General features: G+C 41.4%; 1 protein-coding gene across 2 annotated transcripts in view; it reads right to left on the minus strand.

Moving 5' to 3' along the window:
• Positions 1 to 450, minus strand: part of LOC124619795 (toll-like receptor 2) — a 147,204-nt gene extending 146,754 nt beyond the window's left edge. For both annotated transcript variants that reach the window (XM_047146389.1, XM_047146398.1), the window contains exon 1: positions 258 to 450. In XM_047146389.1, the coding sequence (XP_047002345.1) occupies positions 258 to 449 (192 nt within the window). In that variant the 5' untranslated portion in view covers position 450. The remainder of the gene's footprint in view (positions 1 to 257) is intronic.
• Positions 451 to 21,093: the final 20,643 nt, after the last annotated feature.

Consider the following 21,093-nt stretch of genomic DNA (forward strand, 5'->3'; position numbering starts at 1 on the left):
GTCGCTTACGGGACTTCATTCTTTCTCTGTTTCTTCCCTCCCTCGAAATTAAGGATGCAGCTTATATTACGGTGCGTGCCATTATGGCCGTTACGGTTGTGTAGAACAGCATGGTGACAGTTTATTGTAAACAGTACGTTATTTGTCTTTTATAATGTAAACCCTTACTCGCCAGACGACCTTGAAGGTTTTACTGGTTCATCGGACCCACGTAGCACTATGAGTAAGTGAATGAATAAATGAATGGTGCACTGTACCTCTTCTTGCCCGGGGCTGACATCGGTGAAACGGCATCCTTCAAGTTCGTCCGTGTTGTCTTCTTTCAGCTGGTCACAGGTGAAACTGCTCCAGTCGATGTACGTCGGGCTGAACGGGGCAGCGTCGTAGCGTCCAGGTAGCAGCAGCAGCAGTAGCAAGAGCGTCGACAACGCCAGCCGCACCGAAGCCATGCTGCACGCTCTCTGCGGCTGCGACGGAGGACGTTCCCGCGAGCTGCGAATACCGGTTCCTCCCGACCAAGGCAAACCGCCGGACGTAGGTCACTTCCTCGATAAGCCTGGCGCCGTAGGCTGGCCAGTAGCAGAAGCGCCAAAATGTTACTCGACCAGTACTCGTCTCCGAGAGTATCTACGATCTCTCATGTATAGAGTGGAAAAGAGAGCAGGACATTAACACGACAGATCAGAAGGCGGGTGCGTTGAATTACATACTGCTATCACTACCTCTCATCTGCCTTGGAATTCTGGAGGATACTCAAATGGTTCTGAGCACTATGGGACTTAATATCTGCGGTCATCTGTCCCCTAGAACTTACAACTACTTAAACCTAACTAACCTAAGGACATTACAAACATCCAACCCGAGGCAGGATTCGATCCTGCGACCGTAGCGGTCACGCCGTTCCAGACTGAAGCGCCTAGAACCGCACGGCCACATCAGCCGGCATGAGGATATTCAAATGGTACAAATGGCTCTGGGCACTATGGGACTTAACATCTGTGGTCATCAGTCCCCTAGAAATTAGAACTACTGAAACCTAACTAACCTAAGGACATGACACATATCCATGTCCGAGGCAGGAATCGAACCTGCGACCGTAGCGGTCGCGCGGTTCAAGAGTGAAATGCCTAGGAACCGTTCGGTCGCACCGGACGGCCGGAGGGAATTTTTATCTCAAAAGTTGTGATTAATTCGCAGGATAAGGAGCATCTTTCACAACATAAACACCCATTTCAACAAAGATAAACGAGTGAAAGACAGCTCCATTCCGTCATAAATGTTTCTAGTGAATCGTACACGTAGGTTGACATACACTTTCTGTGTTGAAACTTCCTGGCAGATTAAAACCGTGTGCCGGACCGAGACTCGAACTCGGGACCTTTGCTTTCGCGGTCAAATGCTGTACCAACTGAGCTACCCAAGCACGACTGATGCCCCGTCCTCACTGCGTTACTTCCGCCAGTACCTCGTCTCCTACCTTCCGAACTTTACAGCAGGTCTCCTGCGAAGTTTCATATCAGCGCACACTCCTCTGCAGAGTGAAAATCTCATTCTGGACTTTGTGTTGTTACGTTTCTTAAAGGTAGTAAATCGTCAACATAACGAAGACACAATAAGGTAAACGACCGCTTCGATGCGCTTAGACTAGTAAAACCCAGGCCTCTAAATTGTGCGCCGAATGGTAAACAGAAAAGGTAGTAACGTTGGTGCACCCCGACGAAGCTAGTATAAATGATAATAGAAATCGAGAGAATCTTGAAACATGCTGCTAGCGTCGTAACAAGTCGGTATATCTCTTATGAAAAATGAAACACAAATGCTTGGCGAACTTAATTGAGAAATATTGTAAAAAATATGGTGTAATCCTCGTAGAAGCGCTGTTGGCAAAATTTCGATGACATGCATTCAAAGCAAAGTTTTCGCCCATTATTTTGTCACCAGCGTGTACACTATCTGATCAGAATTTTTCTAAGAGGAACAGTCCTTTAGATTCCACGAGAAATACACCAGCCAGCATAAACGAAGCAAGGTGTATTGTATTGACAGTAGAGAAGAGGTAACAGTAGGGGAGCTGTGACTTCGAGCGTAGAGTAGTCACTGGCTGTCACCTTAGTAACAGATCCATCGGCAACACTTTAACAGTTCCAAAACTGTCCATGCAGACAGTCGGTGACTTGATTGTGAGGTGGAAATGCTAAGCAACAACCGTAGCTAAATCGACACTGAACAAACCTCACGGATTGCTGGACAGGAACCGTCGAACACTGCGAGGGGTGGCTGTAAGAAATCTCATGAAATCAGCGGATGGAATCATTGCTTGGAGCAAGCCGAGCGCTGTATCATGTGTGAGATACAGAGGCGAGCGAGTGCGCCGGGACTTCCCCAGTTCACTGCTAGTAGCGCCACGTCACCTTAACGCGTCTGCGCGTAGCGCGCAATATTGCACCACAATTAAGTAGGAAATTAAAAATAAACATTTATCTTTAAAACTTTTTAAAATTATAGTTTATTGTTACAGTGTTTCAAATACCAAGTCTTTATGTTCCAGACTTAATAGTTTACGTAAAAATGCCGTTTTAAGAGTAAAATACGTGGCGCTAAAGAATGAAACTAGAAAGCCAGAATTTGGTCAGAATGTGCAATTAGACCTCATAAATAAGTGGTGCAGGTTTCCAAAACCATATGACAAAAATTAACACCGGAATCCACGTTTTTGTGAAAAATCAGAGGCGCTAAACATGAAAATTTCTTTTCTGCTTCAGTTCACCCCAAAAATAATAACTGAGAGACTACGTTAAGCTGCCTCTTATAGTTACTGAGTAATTAAGTAAAAACCAGTTTTGTAACTATACCTAATCGTAATAGATTAAGTACCAGTAATTTTAATGATAAGAGAATTTTGGTCAAAGTGGATGATAAAACATACCAAATGATAAAGCTACACCAAATTTGATAGTTGTAGTATTAATAACAGAAGATATTGTTGTTAGTAAAGATATGGTTCAGAGGTAATGATCTACCGTTAGTTCCACTATAATAATTCTAGAAGGCAAAATTTTCATTCTAGCCAGCTGCAACAAGTAAAAACTAAGAACTTTCTGAAGTAATTTCTGACTAGGTTATTACAGATTATGTGCCCGAGAAAGCGGTCGTTCGGAGGCTGCTGCAGTAAGCAAATAGCTGTAGACAACATTATGTTCCCTAAGCCGTCCGCTCCGACACCTATATAAATACATACCGAGAGGCAGTAGTAAAGTACACTTCGCACTCAGTCAGGGTATGATCCACGTTTGTCGAACGTCGGATCGTGCTCTGCCTCGGATGACGTCAGAGCCGAACTGTGATAAAGCGCGTATTTTGCGGTACAAACGGATAGTGAACTCGCGAGTACTGTACACCGTCTTGGTTGTTGTTGTTGTTGTGGTCTTCAGTCCTGAGACTGGTTTGATGCAGCTCTCCATGCTACTCTATCCTGTGCAAGCTTCTTCATCTATCAGTACCTACTGCAACCTACATTCTTCTGAATCTGCTTAGTGTATTCATCTCTTGGTCTTCCTCTACGATTTTTACCCTCTACGCTGCCCTCCAATACTAAATTGGTGATCCCTTGATGCCTCTGAACATGTCCTACCAACCGATCCTTCTTCTGGTCGAGTTGTGCCACAAACTTCTCTTCTCCCCAATCCTATCGAATACTTCATCATTAGTTATGTAATCTACCCATCTAATCTTCAGCATTCTTCTGTAGCACCACATTTCGAAAGCTTCTATTCTCTTCTTGTCCAAACTATTTATCGTCCATGTTTCACTTCCATACATGGCTACACTCCATACAGATACTTTCAGAAATGACTTCCTGACACTCAAATCTATATTCGATGTAAACAAATTTCTCTTCTTCAGAAAAGCTTTCCTTGTCATTGCCAGTTTACATTTCATATCCTCTCTACTTCGACCATCATCAGTTATTTTGCTCCCCAAATAGCAAAACTCCTTTACTACTTTAAGTGTCTCATTTCCTAATCTAATTACCTCAGCATCACCCGACTTAATTCGACTACATTCCATTTGTTGATGTTCATCTTATATCCTCCTTTGAAGACACTGTCCATTCCATTCAATTGCTCTTCCAAGTCCTTTGCTGTCTCTGACAGAATTACAATGTCATCGGCGAACCTCAAAGTTTTTATTTCTTGTCCATGGATTTTAATACCTACTCCGAATTTTTCTTTTGTTTCCTTTACTGCTTGCTCAATATACAGATTGAAGAACATCGGGGAGAGGCTACAACCCTGTCTTACTCCCTTCCCAACCACTGCTTCCCTTTGATGTCCCTCGACTCTTATAACTGCCATCTGGTTCCTGTACAAATTGTAAATAGCCTTTCGCTCTCTGTATTTTACGCCTGCAACCTTTAGAATTTTATCGCTTAGAATTCGCCAGACAAACTCTTAGTGTGCCGTCCGTGTGATTTACAACTCCGCGTGGTAAGCGGTGACTTTATTTCCAGTTTTATGGCGAGCATTAATTTAGAACATCTATTGCAAACTTTCACTGAGTAATTTTAATCAGGGCAAAATGCGATCTGGTAGAAACGTACCGTAGAGGTCGCCTCTGAACCGCTAAATGTGCTGTTAGAATAGAAAGACTTGCTTTCAATTGAAAATACCGAATTTCCAAGTGTTGTTTAAGAGAAACTTTGTGCAATATAATTTTGATTGGACCTCTGTACTTTTATTTACAATCAAAGTCCTGATCCCGCAAATAAATTGGAGGATAGATACTTTTCTTTCAGTGGGCTGGACCGGAATGTGGCCGTACAGACTGGATACTAAGGTCCGTGTGTTTCCCTTCGCTTTCTGGCTGACCACTAAATTAGTTGCCAGGCTCGGGTGAGAAAAACGGCGAACAAAATAAAGATTAACTTTTACCCGCTGCCCCACGTACTGAGTTCCAAACTTCTACCAGCAATCTAGACAGCACATCGCTTAGCGGGATCGAGTTCCAAAGAACGGAGTAGAATGGTTGAGCAGCTGCTCATAAGCCACATATTTCCATAGTCAACGCTGAGAGGCGCATTAAGAGGAATAAAGAGTGACTCCATTGGGTAGTTAACGACTGGGAGCAAGTGATTCGGAGCAATGAGTCATGCTACACCCTTTAGCAATGCCACGGAAGGATATGGAACTGGAAAATGCATGGACAACATTTCCCGCCATCAGCTATACTGCCAGTAGTCAAGAATCGGGGAGGCAGTGTGGGGTGTTCTTTATGGATTTTGTAACCTCCTCTTATTGTGGGGTTGAGGAAACAGTAAATGTGGAAACATATGGATTTAGCGCCTTCCTGTTGTTGCGATTAAGAAAACATGTGGAAACATATGAAAACTTGTTACAGCATTTTGTGCTGTGTGCAATAGTGGTATTGTTCGGAGGCGATGATTGTATCACCACGACAATGCATCCTGTCTTATCGTAGGGCCTGGTAGGCAATGGTTTGTGAACAATAACATCCATAAAATGAACAGGCATTCCCAGAGTCCCGACGTGTGCCCACTGAGCACCTTTCGGATGAGCTGGAACGTCGACTTGGCTTGAAACCCCGAAGTTCAACATCACTACTTTCACTGGTTTCGGCTCTTGAGGAGGACTGGGCTGTCATTCTTCCACGGACATTCAGACACGTCACTGAAAGGTTCTGCAGCACAGTTCAGACCGTCATAAAGGCGAAAGGTGGACACACCTCTCACTGATATCTGCTAATCGGTGTGTGGCTGCTTTTGGTCAGAATGTTTACCTCTCATGGGGTTCATGAGGATGGTAGAGATTAAAGCACATACAGAGTAAGGTCACTACGTTTCGATATTTGAAACGAGTAGAAAAGACATTTTGTAATCTTTGTATGGAGTATCCTCCGCCAAACTCCGTGCATTGGTTTTAGGAGTATGTGTAGGCCGCATACGCACGGAAGTAAGACGTATTCCTGTCCATATGTCCCAACGATATATTACAGTGTAAAATGAAGCTATAAGCTTAAGACAAGTGCTTGAAAATGGCCAAATGTTGAAACTGGCCGATCTCAAAGATAATAAAAAGTATACAACCTCCATGTTCCATGTTTTCAATTTCAAAACACGTTGAGACTGTGGAAACGCACAATAATAAAAAAAATTAAAATGTATGTAAGTCCCCCTTTAATCATCTACATTGACGAGGTGGTATACCTTCCAAGTATTAGCTATAGAAATAGCCATGCAACAAGTGCAGTCACAACTTAGGAATATCTGTTGAGAGATAAAATTAACTTGGGTTTAATCAGCCTTTTCAGTTCTTGGAAGTTCAACAGTCAGCTCTGCATGATTGTTTATTCTGTTCTTGTAACATCAGACAACATCGCCTTCCTGTTCTCGTATTTTATTCGTCTCGGAAAAACTACAGCCGCTGTTTTTACCAGTGCTGCTGTACTGTATGCCTAAATGATGAGGGAATACTTGTGGGTAAATTATTTTAGAGGTAAAATAGTCCCCCTTTCGGCTCTGTGGATGGGGATTACACAGGAGGATGATATCATGAGGAGCAACAAGTCTGATTCGTCAAATGCTGGATCCACTATGTGGCCGGACGGTTAGGGAATTCAAAAATAGATAAGGTCAAGGAACAATCGTTTTATCTTGAAACTTTTCCATTGATCCGTCTTTGCATATAAAAACAACAATATGGGATTGTGGTCTGCGGTGATGCAGAACACGTTTGTTATTTATTTATTTAATCCCTCAAACTAGTTTCAGCGACAAATATCGTCATCATCAGTGGGTTCTTTGATTCTAAAACATGTAGAAATAATATAGTTATAAAACATTGTAAAAAATTATTACAAGTGTACTGTTTTGTTCCGAATATTGTTTCTGTGAATAATTTCATCATTCTTTATTTAGTGTACGACGCATCATGATTTTAAAGTTGTTACCACTGTTTCTGGCATACTTACTACGTCTTTTTGTTGCTGTTACACAGTTTGGATTGCGGTATGTTGTGGATAGAGTTTTGGTGTGTACTAGCTGATAAACAAACAGCTGAAAGTGTTTCGTTGAAACATGAAATTGGCTCCTTATGCTTAAAAAAATAAAAAATAAAAATTTGAATTTCAGGTTATACAAATTACGTACTAGCAGACTAGCAAACCAAATTACCAGCTCTTCAGTACTGTATGACATAATAGAAAGAATAAATCACGACACACATTCATTATTGCGAAAAAATGGCAGAAACAGGAATGTAAATTAATAAACTCACGAATAAAAACAGCTCTGAAACTAAGACCCACTCACAACACACTTTTCATGAACGGTTATATTAATTTTACTGACATAACACTCACAAAACAAGAACAACAGCTACTTGAAAAAAGGCCCCAAATACAATTTGTACACCCATATAACACAAAAGACCGTAGAAAATCTTATCATTGAGTACATCATAGAGCAACACGAAAAAAATAACACGCCAGACTTCAACCCACGCCTAACAAGAGAACTAACGACAAACGAAATGAAAGAAATAATCAGAAAGAACAAACCTTCACTAAATGCAAATACAAAAGCAACTGATGAGAAAACCATAAACTGTACACACAAAAACTAAAACAACATAAAGCACTCGTCACCAAGGTGGAGAAAGGTAACTCTCTAGTCTTAATAACGAGGCAGAATACATTGGGAAAACAGAAAAAATTCTGAAAGGTAATAAAATAACCAAGCTAACCACTGACCCAACACAAAGATATCAATGGAACCTAAAGATTCTCTTAAAAGCATTACACACAACACTCTCAAACAGAACCAGAGAAAAAGAATGACACAAAAGATTCTTAAAGCTTCTTAACATGCCTTCCAAAGGTCCACAAACTTCTTATCCCAGTCAGATCAGTGGTGGACTTCAGAAAAGCTCCATCTTACTTACTAGGGAGACACATGCTTACATTCCCACAAAACATAAGACATATACAAACAACAGAAGCGGCAAAAACACAGGAGGCGTATTAGAGGAACAGCAAAACTGGTACCTTTTGACATTACATCCATGTACGAACACTTACCCACAGACGAAACTATAAACATTAAACGGCAACAGGTAAATAGCAAGAAATTCCCAGACATACAAGTAAACGAAATGTCATCCATATTTAGGCTAATCAGGGAACAAAGTTACTTCACTTTCTACAACAACGGTTATTTGCAACAAAAGGAGATGCTCATGGGATCCCCCATCAGTGGAACTTGGGCCAACACTTTCTTAGATCACATAGAGAACACAATATTCAACAACATTGCAGAACAAGGAGGGCACAGAATAATTTGCTGATACCGGTATGTGGAAGAAATGGTTCAAATGGCTCTGAGTCCCCTAGAAATTAGAACTACTTATACCTAACTAACCTAAGGACGTCACACACATCCATGCCCGAGGCAGGATTCGAACCTGCAGCAGTCGCGCGGTTATGGACTGAGCACCTAGAACCGCTAGGCCATCAAGACCGACTATGTGGAAGACGTAATCTGTCTCACAGACGAAACACAAAACAGGAAAAAAGAGTTATACAGTAACATCAACACAGTACATCCATGAATCTACTTGGCAATTGAAATAGGAAAAAAGACACAATATTTCGTGGATCTCACAGTCACTAGAAACAACAAAAAATATGAATTTTCCATCTACATAAAACCCACATCCACAAGCACTGTTATCAACAGCTCATCCGACCACCTGACAGTGCATAAATATGACAGTTTCACACACATGCTCCACAGGTTAAACAGAAAACCTTTTAAACCAGAGAACTACACGCAGAAATTAAATGTAATCAAACAAATTGCTGTTGAAAAAGACTACAAAACAGACGACATAAACGAACTCAGCAACAAGGTATAATGGTTCAAATGGCTCTGAGCACTATGGGACTTAACATCTGTGGTCATCAGTCCCCTAGAACTTAGAACCACTTAAACCTAACTAACCTAAGGACATCACACGCATCCATGCCCGAGGCAGGATTCGAACCTGCGACCGCAGCGGTCACGCGGTTCCAGACTGAAGCGCCTAGAACCGCACGGCCACACCGGCCGGCAACAAGGTATAATGAAACATAACAATAGTAGCCATCCACTCAAGAGCACAGCCAAAGGATCTGATAACCCAGAGGCAGAACACACAGACAACACAGCAGACCACATCACATCAGCAGAGATGGTACACACCAGAATACGACGATCAAACAGCAAATAGGATTGGAAACGCATTGAAAAAGCAAGGGCTTCCAACAACATTCAAAATCAAGCAGTGCTGAAATATACCGACAACACGGTAGACCACATCACATCAGCAAAAAGAAACAAATGGTAAACACTAGAATACGACAAAAAGCAGCAGATAGAAGCGGAACGCATTGAAAAAGTAAGGGATCTCAGTAACATTCATAACAAACAACACGGTTCAACAAATGCTAAGACCAAACGAAATAACTCCCACAAATCCAGTAGGTGCTGAAATATACCAACTCACTTGTAACTCCTGTCAGGCCCAATGCATAGGACAAACGAGCAGAAATATCCGAGCAAGGTACACAGAGCACAAGAGAGCACTAAAAAGTGACAGCACACATTGCACTTCCGCAGAAAACCTAATGAACAAAAATCACAGCACCACTAATATTCATAATATCCAAAGTGGTCTATACACCCTGAAACACAGTGGCAGCGCCGGCCGGAGTGGCCGAGCGGTTCTAGGCGCTACAGTCTGGAACCGCGCGACTGCAGGTTCGAATCCTGCCTCGGGCATGGTGTGTGTGCTATCCTTGGGTTAGTTAGGTATAAGTAGTTCAGAGTTCTAGGGGACTGATGACCTCAGAGGTTCAGTCTCATAGTGCTCAGAGCCATTTGAACCATTTGCACAGGGGCAGCCTATACCGAAAACTGACAATAGAAGAAAATGATTACATACAAAAGGCTATGGCGGAAGGAAAAAACGCAATAAATGAAAATACAACACTTTGTAGCGAAACACTCTTAAACTCTATAAGAGAACAGACACAGGCCACAGAACAGGAAAACACACACACACATATATATATACACCATCAAGCACAGAGGCATAAATAAGGAACAGAAGTCACCTCTCGCAATATGTGATACGCTTCTCGTGACGAACACGAGCAGCAAGATGACGTAATGTTTTGGACCACGAACAAAGTGCAAAAGTTATGTTTCCATGTGTCTAGAGGTAGCTGCAACGAACGTTAGTACATGACAGACTATATAATAACCTATTACACACCGGACCTGTATCCACAACACACCAGAATCCCAACTGTGTAACTCCGACATACGTTAAGTTCGCGTTTTTATATTTGTTTACTGACCCGTGAAAAGGCGTGCTTTAGAAAGTTACGCGGTTTGGCGCACGTGAGCAAAATAATAATACAGTAAGAAAGTCATAATATGAAACGAAAGGCCCTTATCTACGTAATCATAGTATTTATTATGGTATTTAATAACAAAAAAATGCAGTATTAGGCACAAATAAAGTCTTCTGAACTTTGGCTATTTACTTAGGGCACACATAACGAATATAATATATATAAAATAAAAAATTGCATATATTTTACTTAATCAGTGTACCCTAGTATCTGAAGAAATGTGTCTTTCATAACATCCCTTGCACATGAATGTGATTTGCTCAGTGCAGAGTAATTTGTGACAAAAAGTACATACTTTTATAGAGCGTCTATTCTTTCTGCTTGGGAAAAGCGCACTAAAGCCACTGGATCCTGTCTCTGATTCCACGTTAGGAAGAGATACAAACCGCTTCATTCGGAACTTGAGATTCGATGAAATGTTCTGCAGTGTTATTCTTCGTGAAATACCTGGCTTCACCATCTCTAGAGTCACGTCTTTCAGGAATAACGTTAATTACATTTTGTGTGGTTTCTTTGTGCATAACTTGTGCTTTGATCCTAGTTATATTCAAAATACTGAAGAACAGTCTCATTGGCCACCTTGAAGAAATTCGTGCAACAGAGTAATCCTCTTTCTTTTGGTCAACAACGTCCACACCTCTTTTAGTATTGTTATAAAATGTGACAATTTCTGGTTTAGCTTCAATACCTGTCTCTTGATCTATGTTGTCGTCATTGTTGAGTGAGGATAACACAAGTACAGTTTTCTTCGTATTTTTCCTTGGTTCTTACGATACGATGACACGGTTTTCACCGAAACCAGAAATTGAACTTGGCGTAGGTCTGTTCTTTGTTGACAAAAATAATGAAGGGATTTCTTTTTTATTTTTGAGTAATGTGCCGACTGCTGCTGTTCTGTAGACATTTTTCAGTTCTTAGAATCAATTTAGGAGCAGCAACCCTCTTGACTACGTCAGAAGCCGCGTTGCTCAAATTATAAGGTCCTGGTGACTATTTTCCGGCAGTTACACGTATAAATAGTTTTCACATCTACGAGGGCGTAGATTTTTATGCCGTATTTCGTGGGTTTATTTGAAATATATACCCGAAACTTACACCGACACCTGAATGACTCCTACATATCATCAATAGTACAATACTTTGCGAGTGTGTGATTGTCTTTACAGTGTGTAGCAAGGACCTCAAATATTTCTCGAATATCCGCTAGGATATCAACTTGCTCTCTTGAAACCCCTCCCCGAGTATTGATACCATCAAAACGTAGCACTTGTAGGAGAAGTAAGAAGCACTTTACGGACATTGTTGCTGTAAAAAAATCACAGGCTGTACCATCATCAGTCCACATTTCTTTCACATTCAAATGATTTATTTCCTTCAAACCAGCCATGTACAACAATCCAATGGATGTCTTTTATTTCAACCACGTCTGTAAGCTTACAATCCCGTTCTCGTGATAATTTTTCTTGTAATTTTGTGATATATGTGTGTATGTAACTATTTTATCAATCATTCCATCATCCAAAAACACATTGTAAGGGAGTTTGTGCATTCTTAGCTGCTTGTTTGACCCCTGGTAAATGAATTACGATATCCCAAGTCCTAGGATGTATATTACTTATGGGTTTGTGTATAAGCCATTTTTAGGCTCATATTTTCCAGTATGAGATGGTATCCTAACTCTTGCTTTTTGTGGCTCTTCATGCGCAGCTTCATACGAAGATTGTTCCGTATCTGTCTGAAGGGGACTATCAATATCAGAGCAGTTGATATCAGGGTTGTCTACATGATTGTCGTCTGTGTCATCCGGATCCAATATACATTCTTCGTCCAACTCAGGGTCTTCCAGCCATGTAAGTATTTGTTTTGTTTGTCGGTCATCCGTACTGATTATTGAAAGCTGTATACAATAGAGAATATAATTACTAAAAATAAAAATACCTTCCGCTCGTTAAAATGTAATAAAGCACGAAATAAACATTTACATAACAAGAAAAAATATTTACACCGATAGGAGCGCGACGAGCAAAATGCCGCACTTTAGGGCGCGGTGGCACAACCGATTCACTGCAAGGTCACAGGCACACTGAGCGACGCGAAAGCGTGATGCACGGGGAGGGGATGAATGCTTTGGAAGGTACTGAGACGCTCGCCGCCCTATCGTGTTAATAACATACACAATTATCGAAATGAATGTTTGTGTAAAAGAAATGCTCGTAGCGCGCCTTCTCAAGCCGCAGATGACATGACGTCCGCCGAGAAAACCGGCAAAAGAAATACATAGAAAATGTGCTGGAAACAGCGGCATCAGTTGTAAAGTCACGCCGTGCCGTATAGTAAATAAGGTACTATGAAATTATTCACAGAAAAAATATTCCGAACTTAATGACACCCATAATAATGTTTTGCAATATTTCGTAAGTATGCTATTTCTGCACATTTTAGAATCAAAGAACCCACTGACGAGGCGATATCTGTCGCTGAAACTATACTGGGGGAACAAATAAATAAATTAGTAAGAAACGTGTTTTGCATCCCATATTGTCATTGAGAATAAGGTACTAATAGTGGGAATCAGTGAAGTGTGGTGCCAGGAAGGTAGTGTGAGTACAGGTTTACAAGTCAAATATCAAGTAGGAGTAAAGCAGGAACAGGTTCGGTAATGAATAAGAAATTACGAATGCGGGTAAGTGGAACATCTCGTTTCTATTTTACTTACAGTAAGCACCCACAGTGCTGTTGTTCATGCCACCTATGGTAACCATTAAGATATCAAGAAATAAAGAGTGGTAACATGTAGAATTGCTTTTGCGTTTCTGTAATTTTTGTTTTATTATATTATATTCCTGAAGAGAGGTAGCAGCCTATTCTGTAGTTGCAGGGCCAACAGACTGGATGACTGACTGATATGGCCTTGGAACATTAACCAAAACGGCCTTGCTGTGCTGGTACTGCCAACGGCTGAAAGCAAGGGGAAACTACAGCCGTAATTCTTCCCGAGGGCATGCAGCTTTACTGTATGTTTAAATGATGATGGCGTCCTCTTGGGTAAAATATTCCGAAGGTAAAATAGTCCCCCATTCGGATCTCCGATAGGGGACTACTTAGGAGGATGTCGTTATCAGGAGAAAGGAAACGGGCGTTCTACGGATCGAAGCGTGGTATGTCAGACCCCTTAAACCGGCAGGTACGTTACAAAATTTAAAAAGGGAAATGTATAGGTAAAGCTTGATATAGTGGGATTTAGTGAAGTTCGGTGGCAGGAGGATCCAAATTTCTGGTTAGGCCAATACAGGGTTATAAATATAAAATCAATTCGGGGCAATGCAGGAGTAGGTTTAATAATGAATAAAAACGTAGGAGCCCTGCTACGATCAGCATAGTTTACGCATAATTGTAGTTAAGATAGACATGAAGCACACGCCTACGACACTAGTACAAGTTTATAGGCCAACTAGCTCCGCAGATGACTAAGAGACTGAAGAAATGTATGATGAGTTAAAATAAATTATTAAGATAGTGATCGACGATGAAAATTTAATAGTCATGGGGCTCAGGAATTCGATAGTAGGAAAATGAAGTGAAGGAAAAGTAGTAGGAAAACATTTTGCACAGAGCATAACTTAATCATAGCTAACATTTAGTTTAAGAATCACGAAGAAGGTCGTATACGTGGAAGAGGTCTGGAGATACTGGAAGATTTCATATAGAATACATAATGGTAAGACAGAGATCTAGGAACAAGGTTTTAAATTGTAAGACATTTCCAGGGGCAGATGTGGACTCTGACCAAAATCTATTGGTTATGAACTGTAGACTAAAACTGAAGAAACTGCAAAAAGGTGGCAATTTAAGGAGATGGGACCTGGATAATCTGACAGAACCAGAGGTTGCAGAGAGCTGCAGGGAGAGCATTAGGGGACGATTGATAAGAATGGGGGAAAGAAATACAGTAGATTAGAATGAGTAATAAGTGAAGGCAGCAGAGGATCAAGTAACAGAAGAGATATTGCATTTAATTGATGAAAGGATAAAATATAAAAACGCTGTATATGAAGCAAGGAAAAAGGAATACAAACGTCTCAAAAATGAGATCGACAGGAAGTGCAAAATGGCTAAGCAGGATGGCTAGAGGACAAATATAGGGATGGAGAGGAATATATCACTAGGGGTGAGATAGATACTGCCTACAGGAAAATTAAAGAGACCTTTGGAGAAAAGAGAACCACTTGTATGAATATCAAGAGCTCAGATGCAAAACCAGTTCGAAGCAAAGAAGGGAAGGCAGAAAGGTGGAAGGAGTATACAGAGAGCGATGTACTTGAGGGCAATATTATTGAAATGGAAGAGGACGTAGATGAAGATGAGATGGAAGACGCGAAGAATTTGACAGAGCACTGAAGGACCTAAGGCGAAACAAGGCTCTGGGAGTAGACAACATTCCGCTAGAGCTACTGATAGCCTTGGGAGAGCCAGCCCTGACACAACTCTACCATCTGGTGAGTAAGATGTACCTGACAGGCGAAATACCCTCAGACTTCAAGAAGAACATAATAATTCCAATCCCAAAGAAAGCAAGTGTTGATAGGTGTGAAAATTACCGACCAATCGGATTAATAAGCCACGGCAGCAAAATACTAACACGAATTCTTTACAGACGAATGAAAAAACTGGTACAATCCGACCTCAGGGAAGATAAGTTTGGATTCCGTAGAAATGTTGGACCACGTGAGGCGATACTGACCCTACGACTTATCTTTCAAGATAGATTAAGGAAAGGCAGAGCTACGTCTCTAGCATTTGCAGACTTACGGAAAGCTTTTGACAATGTTGACTGAAATACTCTCTTTCAAATTGTGAAGGGGGCAGGGGTCAAACGCAGCGAGCGAAAGGCTATTTACGATTTGTACAGAAACCAGAATGCAGTAACAAGGGTCGAGGTGCACGAAATGGAAGCACTGCTTTGGAAGGGATTGAGACAGGGTTGTAGCTTATCACCGACGTTATTCAATCTGTATACTGAGCAAGCAGTAAAGGAAACAAAAGAAAAATTTGGAGATGAAATAAAAACTTTGATGTTTGCCGACGGCATTGTAATTCTGTCAGAGACAGCAAAGGACTTGGAAGAGCAGTTGAACGGAATGGACAGTGTCTTGAATGGAGGATATAAGATGAACATCAACAAAAGCAAAACGAGGATAATGGAATGTAATCGAATCAAGTCAGGTGATGCTGAGGGAATTGGATTAGGAAATGAGACACTTAAAGTAGTAAATGGGGAGCAAAATAACTGATGACAGTCGAAGTAGAGAGGATATAAAATGTAGACTGGAAATGGCAAGGAAAGTGTTTCTGAAGAAGAGAAATTTTTTAACATTGAGTATAGATTTAAGTGTAAGTAAGTCGTTTCTGAAAGTATTTGTATGTAGTGTAGCGATGTATGGAACTGAAACGTGGACGATAATAGTTTAGACAAGAAGAGAATAGAAGCTTTCGAAATGTGGGGCTACAGAAGAATGCTGAAGATTAGATGGGCAGATCACTTAACTAACGAGGAAGTACAGAATAGAATTGGGGAGAAGAGGAATTTGTGGCACAACTTGACTAGAAGAAGGGTTCGGTTGGTAAGACATATTCTGAGGTATCATGGGATCACCAATTTAGTGCTGGAGGGCAGCGTAGAGGGTAAAAATCGCAGAGGGAGACCAAGAGATGAATTCACTAAACTGATTCAGAAGGATGTAGTTTACAGTAGGTACTGGGAGATGGAGAAGCTTGCATAGGATAGAATAGCATGGAGAGCTGCATCAAACCAGTCTCAGGACTGAAGACCACAACAACAACATCGTGATGATCTTTTCTCTCGATGTAGGTGAATGTCAACAGAACTTCTTCTGAATCGGAGGAGAAAACTGATGATTGAAATTTCATGAGAAGATCACGTCGCAACGAAAAACGCCTTTGTTTTTAATGAGTGCCAATTGAATTCACGTATAATATCTGTGGCTCTATCCCACCTATTTCGCGATAATACAAAATAGCGTGCGTGGGTTTAAGGTCACATACGTGAACGCTGGACGATAATTCGGCGCAGAATACAGTTGCTTCTCTCTCTCTTATGATTCAGACGTCGAGCAGAACAGACGTATTTCTTGAGAGGCAGAGCCTCCGGCTCTGTGTTCCATGACGAGCCGCCGACGGAAATTAACGTGACTAGCCTTGCCTTCCGTTGTCCACTTATTTAGTTTTTCGTTCTCCTAGGCTGGCCTAAACGTGGTAACCTCCTCCCTAGGCGCGCCCCTTGTATTCCGTACACCGAAATATATTCTCTTTACTTTACCTAATTTTCTGTCATGTCACTTAAAGGCAGCGCTGGATGCCCAGTCACAGGTCTACATCTACATCCACATCTACATCCATACTCCGCAAACCACCTGACGGTGTGTGGCGGAGGGTACCTTGAGTACCTCTATCGGTTCTCCCTTCTATTCCAGTCTCGTATTGTTCGTGGAAAGAAGGATTGTCGGTATGCCTCTGTGTTGGCTCTAATCTCTTTGATTTTATCCTCATGGTCTCCTTGCGAGATATACGTAGGAGGGAGCAATATACTGCTTGACTCCTGGGTGAAGGTTTGTTCTCGAAACTTCAACAAAAGCCCGTACCGAGCTACTGAGCGTCTCTCCTGCAGAGTCTTCCACTGGAGTTTATCTATCATCTCCGTAACGCTTTCGCGATTACTAAGTGATCCTGTAACGAAGCGCGCTGCTCTCCGGTGGATCTTCTCTGTATCTTCTATCAACCCTATCTGGTACGGATCCCACACTGCAGAGCAGTATTCAAGCAGTGGGCAAACAAGCGTACTGTATCCTACTTCCTTTGTTTTGGGACTGCATTTCCTTAGGGTTCTTCCAATGAATCTCAGTCTGGTATCTGCTTTACCGACAATCTACTTTATATGATCATTCCATTTTAAATCACTCCTAATGCGTACACCAAGATAATTTCTGGAATTAACTGCTTCCAGTAGCTAAATAATAAGGGATCTTTCTTTCTATGTATTCGCAGCACGTTACACTTGTCTACATTGAGATTAATTGCCATTCCCTGCACCATGCGTCAATTCGCTGCAGATCCTCCTGCATTTCAGGTCTGGACCACTCGGCCTCCTGTACGTAGTAGCCATAAGCCAGACGTAACAACCTTGTTCCCTCTCCCCGCTCATGTGCATTGTTATAATCCCAAAATACAATGAAGGTATTTATAAAACAATTTAATTAATTGTGTTATGTCAAGAAATAATATGATGATTTACCAGCCTCTATTTTCACCTTCGTCACAAACCTGCTACAGTAATGGTAACAGTGATCTGGTCAAAGTGGCTCTTGTTATCTGTTTAATCCCACTGAGGTAGCCGTTGCGGCTTCTTGTGACGCGCTGCCACTTAGTGCAGTTTTAAAGAGATGTGAGGGTCAACGTAAGCCGCACAGTGGCCATCTTCGATTCGTAACAAAAATGTTTACATGCATGGTGTAATGGTACTTGAATTACGCAACCATTACGGCACCTCACCTGAACCTCTCGATACCAGTAATATTCTACTGTGTTTCTGCAAAGTAGTTGACATATTTCTGAGACAACATTCAGATTTGATTTCATTTTTGATACATCTATATGTTTATATTGCAATGATATTATTCTTATGCGTATTTTTTCTTTTGTCACTATGATCTTTGACGTACTTGTAACTCTGATTTTTGGGCACGTAAGCGATTATTAGTAAGTTGTTAACTTGTTAGAGAGTCGGACCATGAGAAAGTCATGTTGTGGACGTCATGTTGGAAAGACGAATATTGTCGTCCGCTTACAAAATGTGAACTTTAACAGTGACTGTGAGGAAGATGTTTTCAAGTATGTTTTGTACTGTGAAGTGATGTTTTGTGTTTACGTGATATTGCAATTGAAAGGAAGTGTAACTTAAATTCGGAGTGCTGATTATTTTTTTTTACATCACCATTGTACTAACTTTGAAAGGTTTAATCTTGAAGAATGTTTTGTGAAGCGCATCTACAAAACTTTTGAATATAGCAGGATAAAATGTAGGCCTCTTTGCATCCGAGCTTGGTGTCATAACCACCAAGATTTTCAACGATTGAGCCATGATTTTATGACGGGACCAGCGTGGGAAACACGAAAAGATGAATGCCTAGTTTTTTTTCATTATTAAATGAAATGACTTTATTAACTGTGCTCTAATAACACCTGCCACATAATAACTTAGTTGTTGCCCGAAAATGCAGTATTTAGCAGCGTGAGCAACACCACAATCGTTATTAAATTCTGACCTTTGTTGTGGTAGGTTTGTTAGAATGTGAATAAAGCAGAACGCAAAATTTGAACCCTTATCTCAAAACAAGCATATGCTTTAATTCACCTGATACAGCACTAGCTATCGATAGCGTAAATATAGGATGATACGAAACTTTATACCTGAAGAACTTTCTGCACTGCAAAAGTTGTACTGCATGACATCGATAAGTGACACAGTACCGCAATAATGGACGACGTAAATTTAAATCTCATACCAAACAAAGATCATCTTATCCCTTTCTAAACTGACCTCACTATCAAAATGTCTTTCTACATACCGTGTATGCTGACTCACTGAATTTAATCACAGGACGAAAAAAAGAAAAAAAGCTGTACGAGTTCTAAGCTTCTTCCTACAGAATTCGAAAAGCTGTGCAAAATATTTGTGAGAATGGCAGCCTCGTTAGATGTGACCTGTATCGTACCTTCCATGGCACACTATACACCAAAAAGTATTTCTAGGGGTGAGTGTCAGCTATGTAAAATTAACGAACGGACCCGACGTCCGACCTCGCACTTTTTTTTCCTTTTTTTTTTTAATTCCCCTTCTTTGTTGGTCATGCGGGCAGAGGATGCCTGCGTAGCGCCGAGCTGCTATATTGCTTCCTACAGCATTTTCACTGCAAACCGCTGCACTTGCTCCATTGTCATGCAAATTAGGCCCGCCGCGTAAATGAGACCATTTTAACATGGAGTTTGCAGAGCGCAAGGCGACGCTGAGCGCCGCAGACAATGCCACACAGGGATAGCCGCTTGAATGGGGGCAATAGAAGAGGAGCAGGCGTCGAGGAGGATTTCTTATTCAGCGCCGTAACTCCCGACAGCGACGCCGTTTAAGAGCACTTCGGCGTAATAAGTCCACTTGTCATTAGCTCAAGACAACTGGAATCAAGAGGGAGCTGCGAGTTAAAGAAGTAAAGGACTGTAGCTACCGTTGTCAGGAAGAGAAGAAATATGCTACCTGTCACTGTTACAGGATGTCCCTTTAACATATGTAGGTTGTTTGGCTCCTAAATTAAGGAATAACTTTGCAATGACGATAGAGATGGAGACGAGTTGTTTGTAATCCGAAATTGGTGGCTCTCAGAGCCACGATTATTTCGTGGATTATTGGGTGTTTCACAATTTGTGTTACACTTTTCTAGACATTATAGGCAGGGCTTAGTAGATCAAGTTTGACGAAGGAACCGATGTCCGGAAACATCATCCAACGACACTACAGAGTGTCAAACTTAAAGGCGCCGGCTACTGTAAATGTACGAATATACAGGGTGATTCCGTGATGATGTTACAAAGCTTCATAAAATGTTGTAGAAGGATTAACGTATCAGTTTAAGGTACGAGTCACGGTACCTGAAACGAACTAGTCCAAAGCTATAAGGGAAAATCGTTGTGATACCTGTGACAATGCCGGCCGCGGTGGCCGTGCGGTTCTAGGCGCTCCAGTTCGGCGCCGCGCTGCTGCTACGGTCGCAGGTTCGAATCCTGCCTCGGGCATGGGTGTGTGTGATGTCCTTAGGTTGGTTAGGTTTAAGTAGTTCTAAGTTCTAGGGGACTGATGACCACAGCAGTTGAGTCCCATAGTGCTCAGAGCCATTTGAACCTTTTTTTGAACCTGTGAAAATGGAATACAGTTACTGCTATTGTTGTTGCTAACACTGTAGGGTAGGCAACTTTCCAGTCAACATAACCCCTAAAATGCATATCTGAGAAGTTATGAGCACTTGCTCATCTTCACTACTGTGAAACACACGTCCCCTATTGAACATGTGCACATAGCTCTTAAGATATGCGTTTTAGAGCTCATGTTAACAACATTTTTACCTGTTCTGCTCCATGTCAACAACTCTGAAAGTTACCTACCCTACAGTTGTATCAAAAAAATAGTACCGGTAGATGTATTGCACTGTCAGCAGTATCACAACGGTTTTGCCTAATAACTTTCGACTCGTTCGCTTCCGATACAGGGACCCTTACCTCAAATTGATACATGTATCTTTTTCCATCACCCTAGAAAGTGTGTAACACTATCACGGAATCATCCTGTACATACATACATTTACAGGTACCGACGCCTATAATTTCGACGCTCTCTAGCGTCATTGTATGACGTTCCCGGAAGTGGGTTCGTATGTAAAACTTGATCTACTAAGTCCCCTCTACAACCTCGAGAAGTGTGTAACATGAATTGTGAAACACCTTGTATAAAGTGTGTCAAAATGAATACGAGAAAGATGGAAAAAAAGCAAACTGTTT

The sequence above is a fragment of the Schistocerca americana genome, chromosome 1, assembly GCF_021461395.2.
Source record: "Schistocerca americana isolate TAMUIC-IGC-003095 chromosome 1, iqSchAmer2.1, whole genome shotgun sequence".
NCBI classification, from domain to species: Eukaryota; Metazoa; Arthropoda; class Insecta; order Orthoptera; family Acrididae; genus Schistocerca; species Schistocerca americana.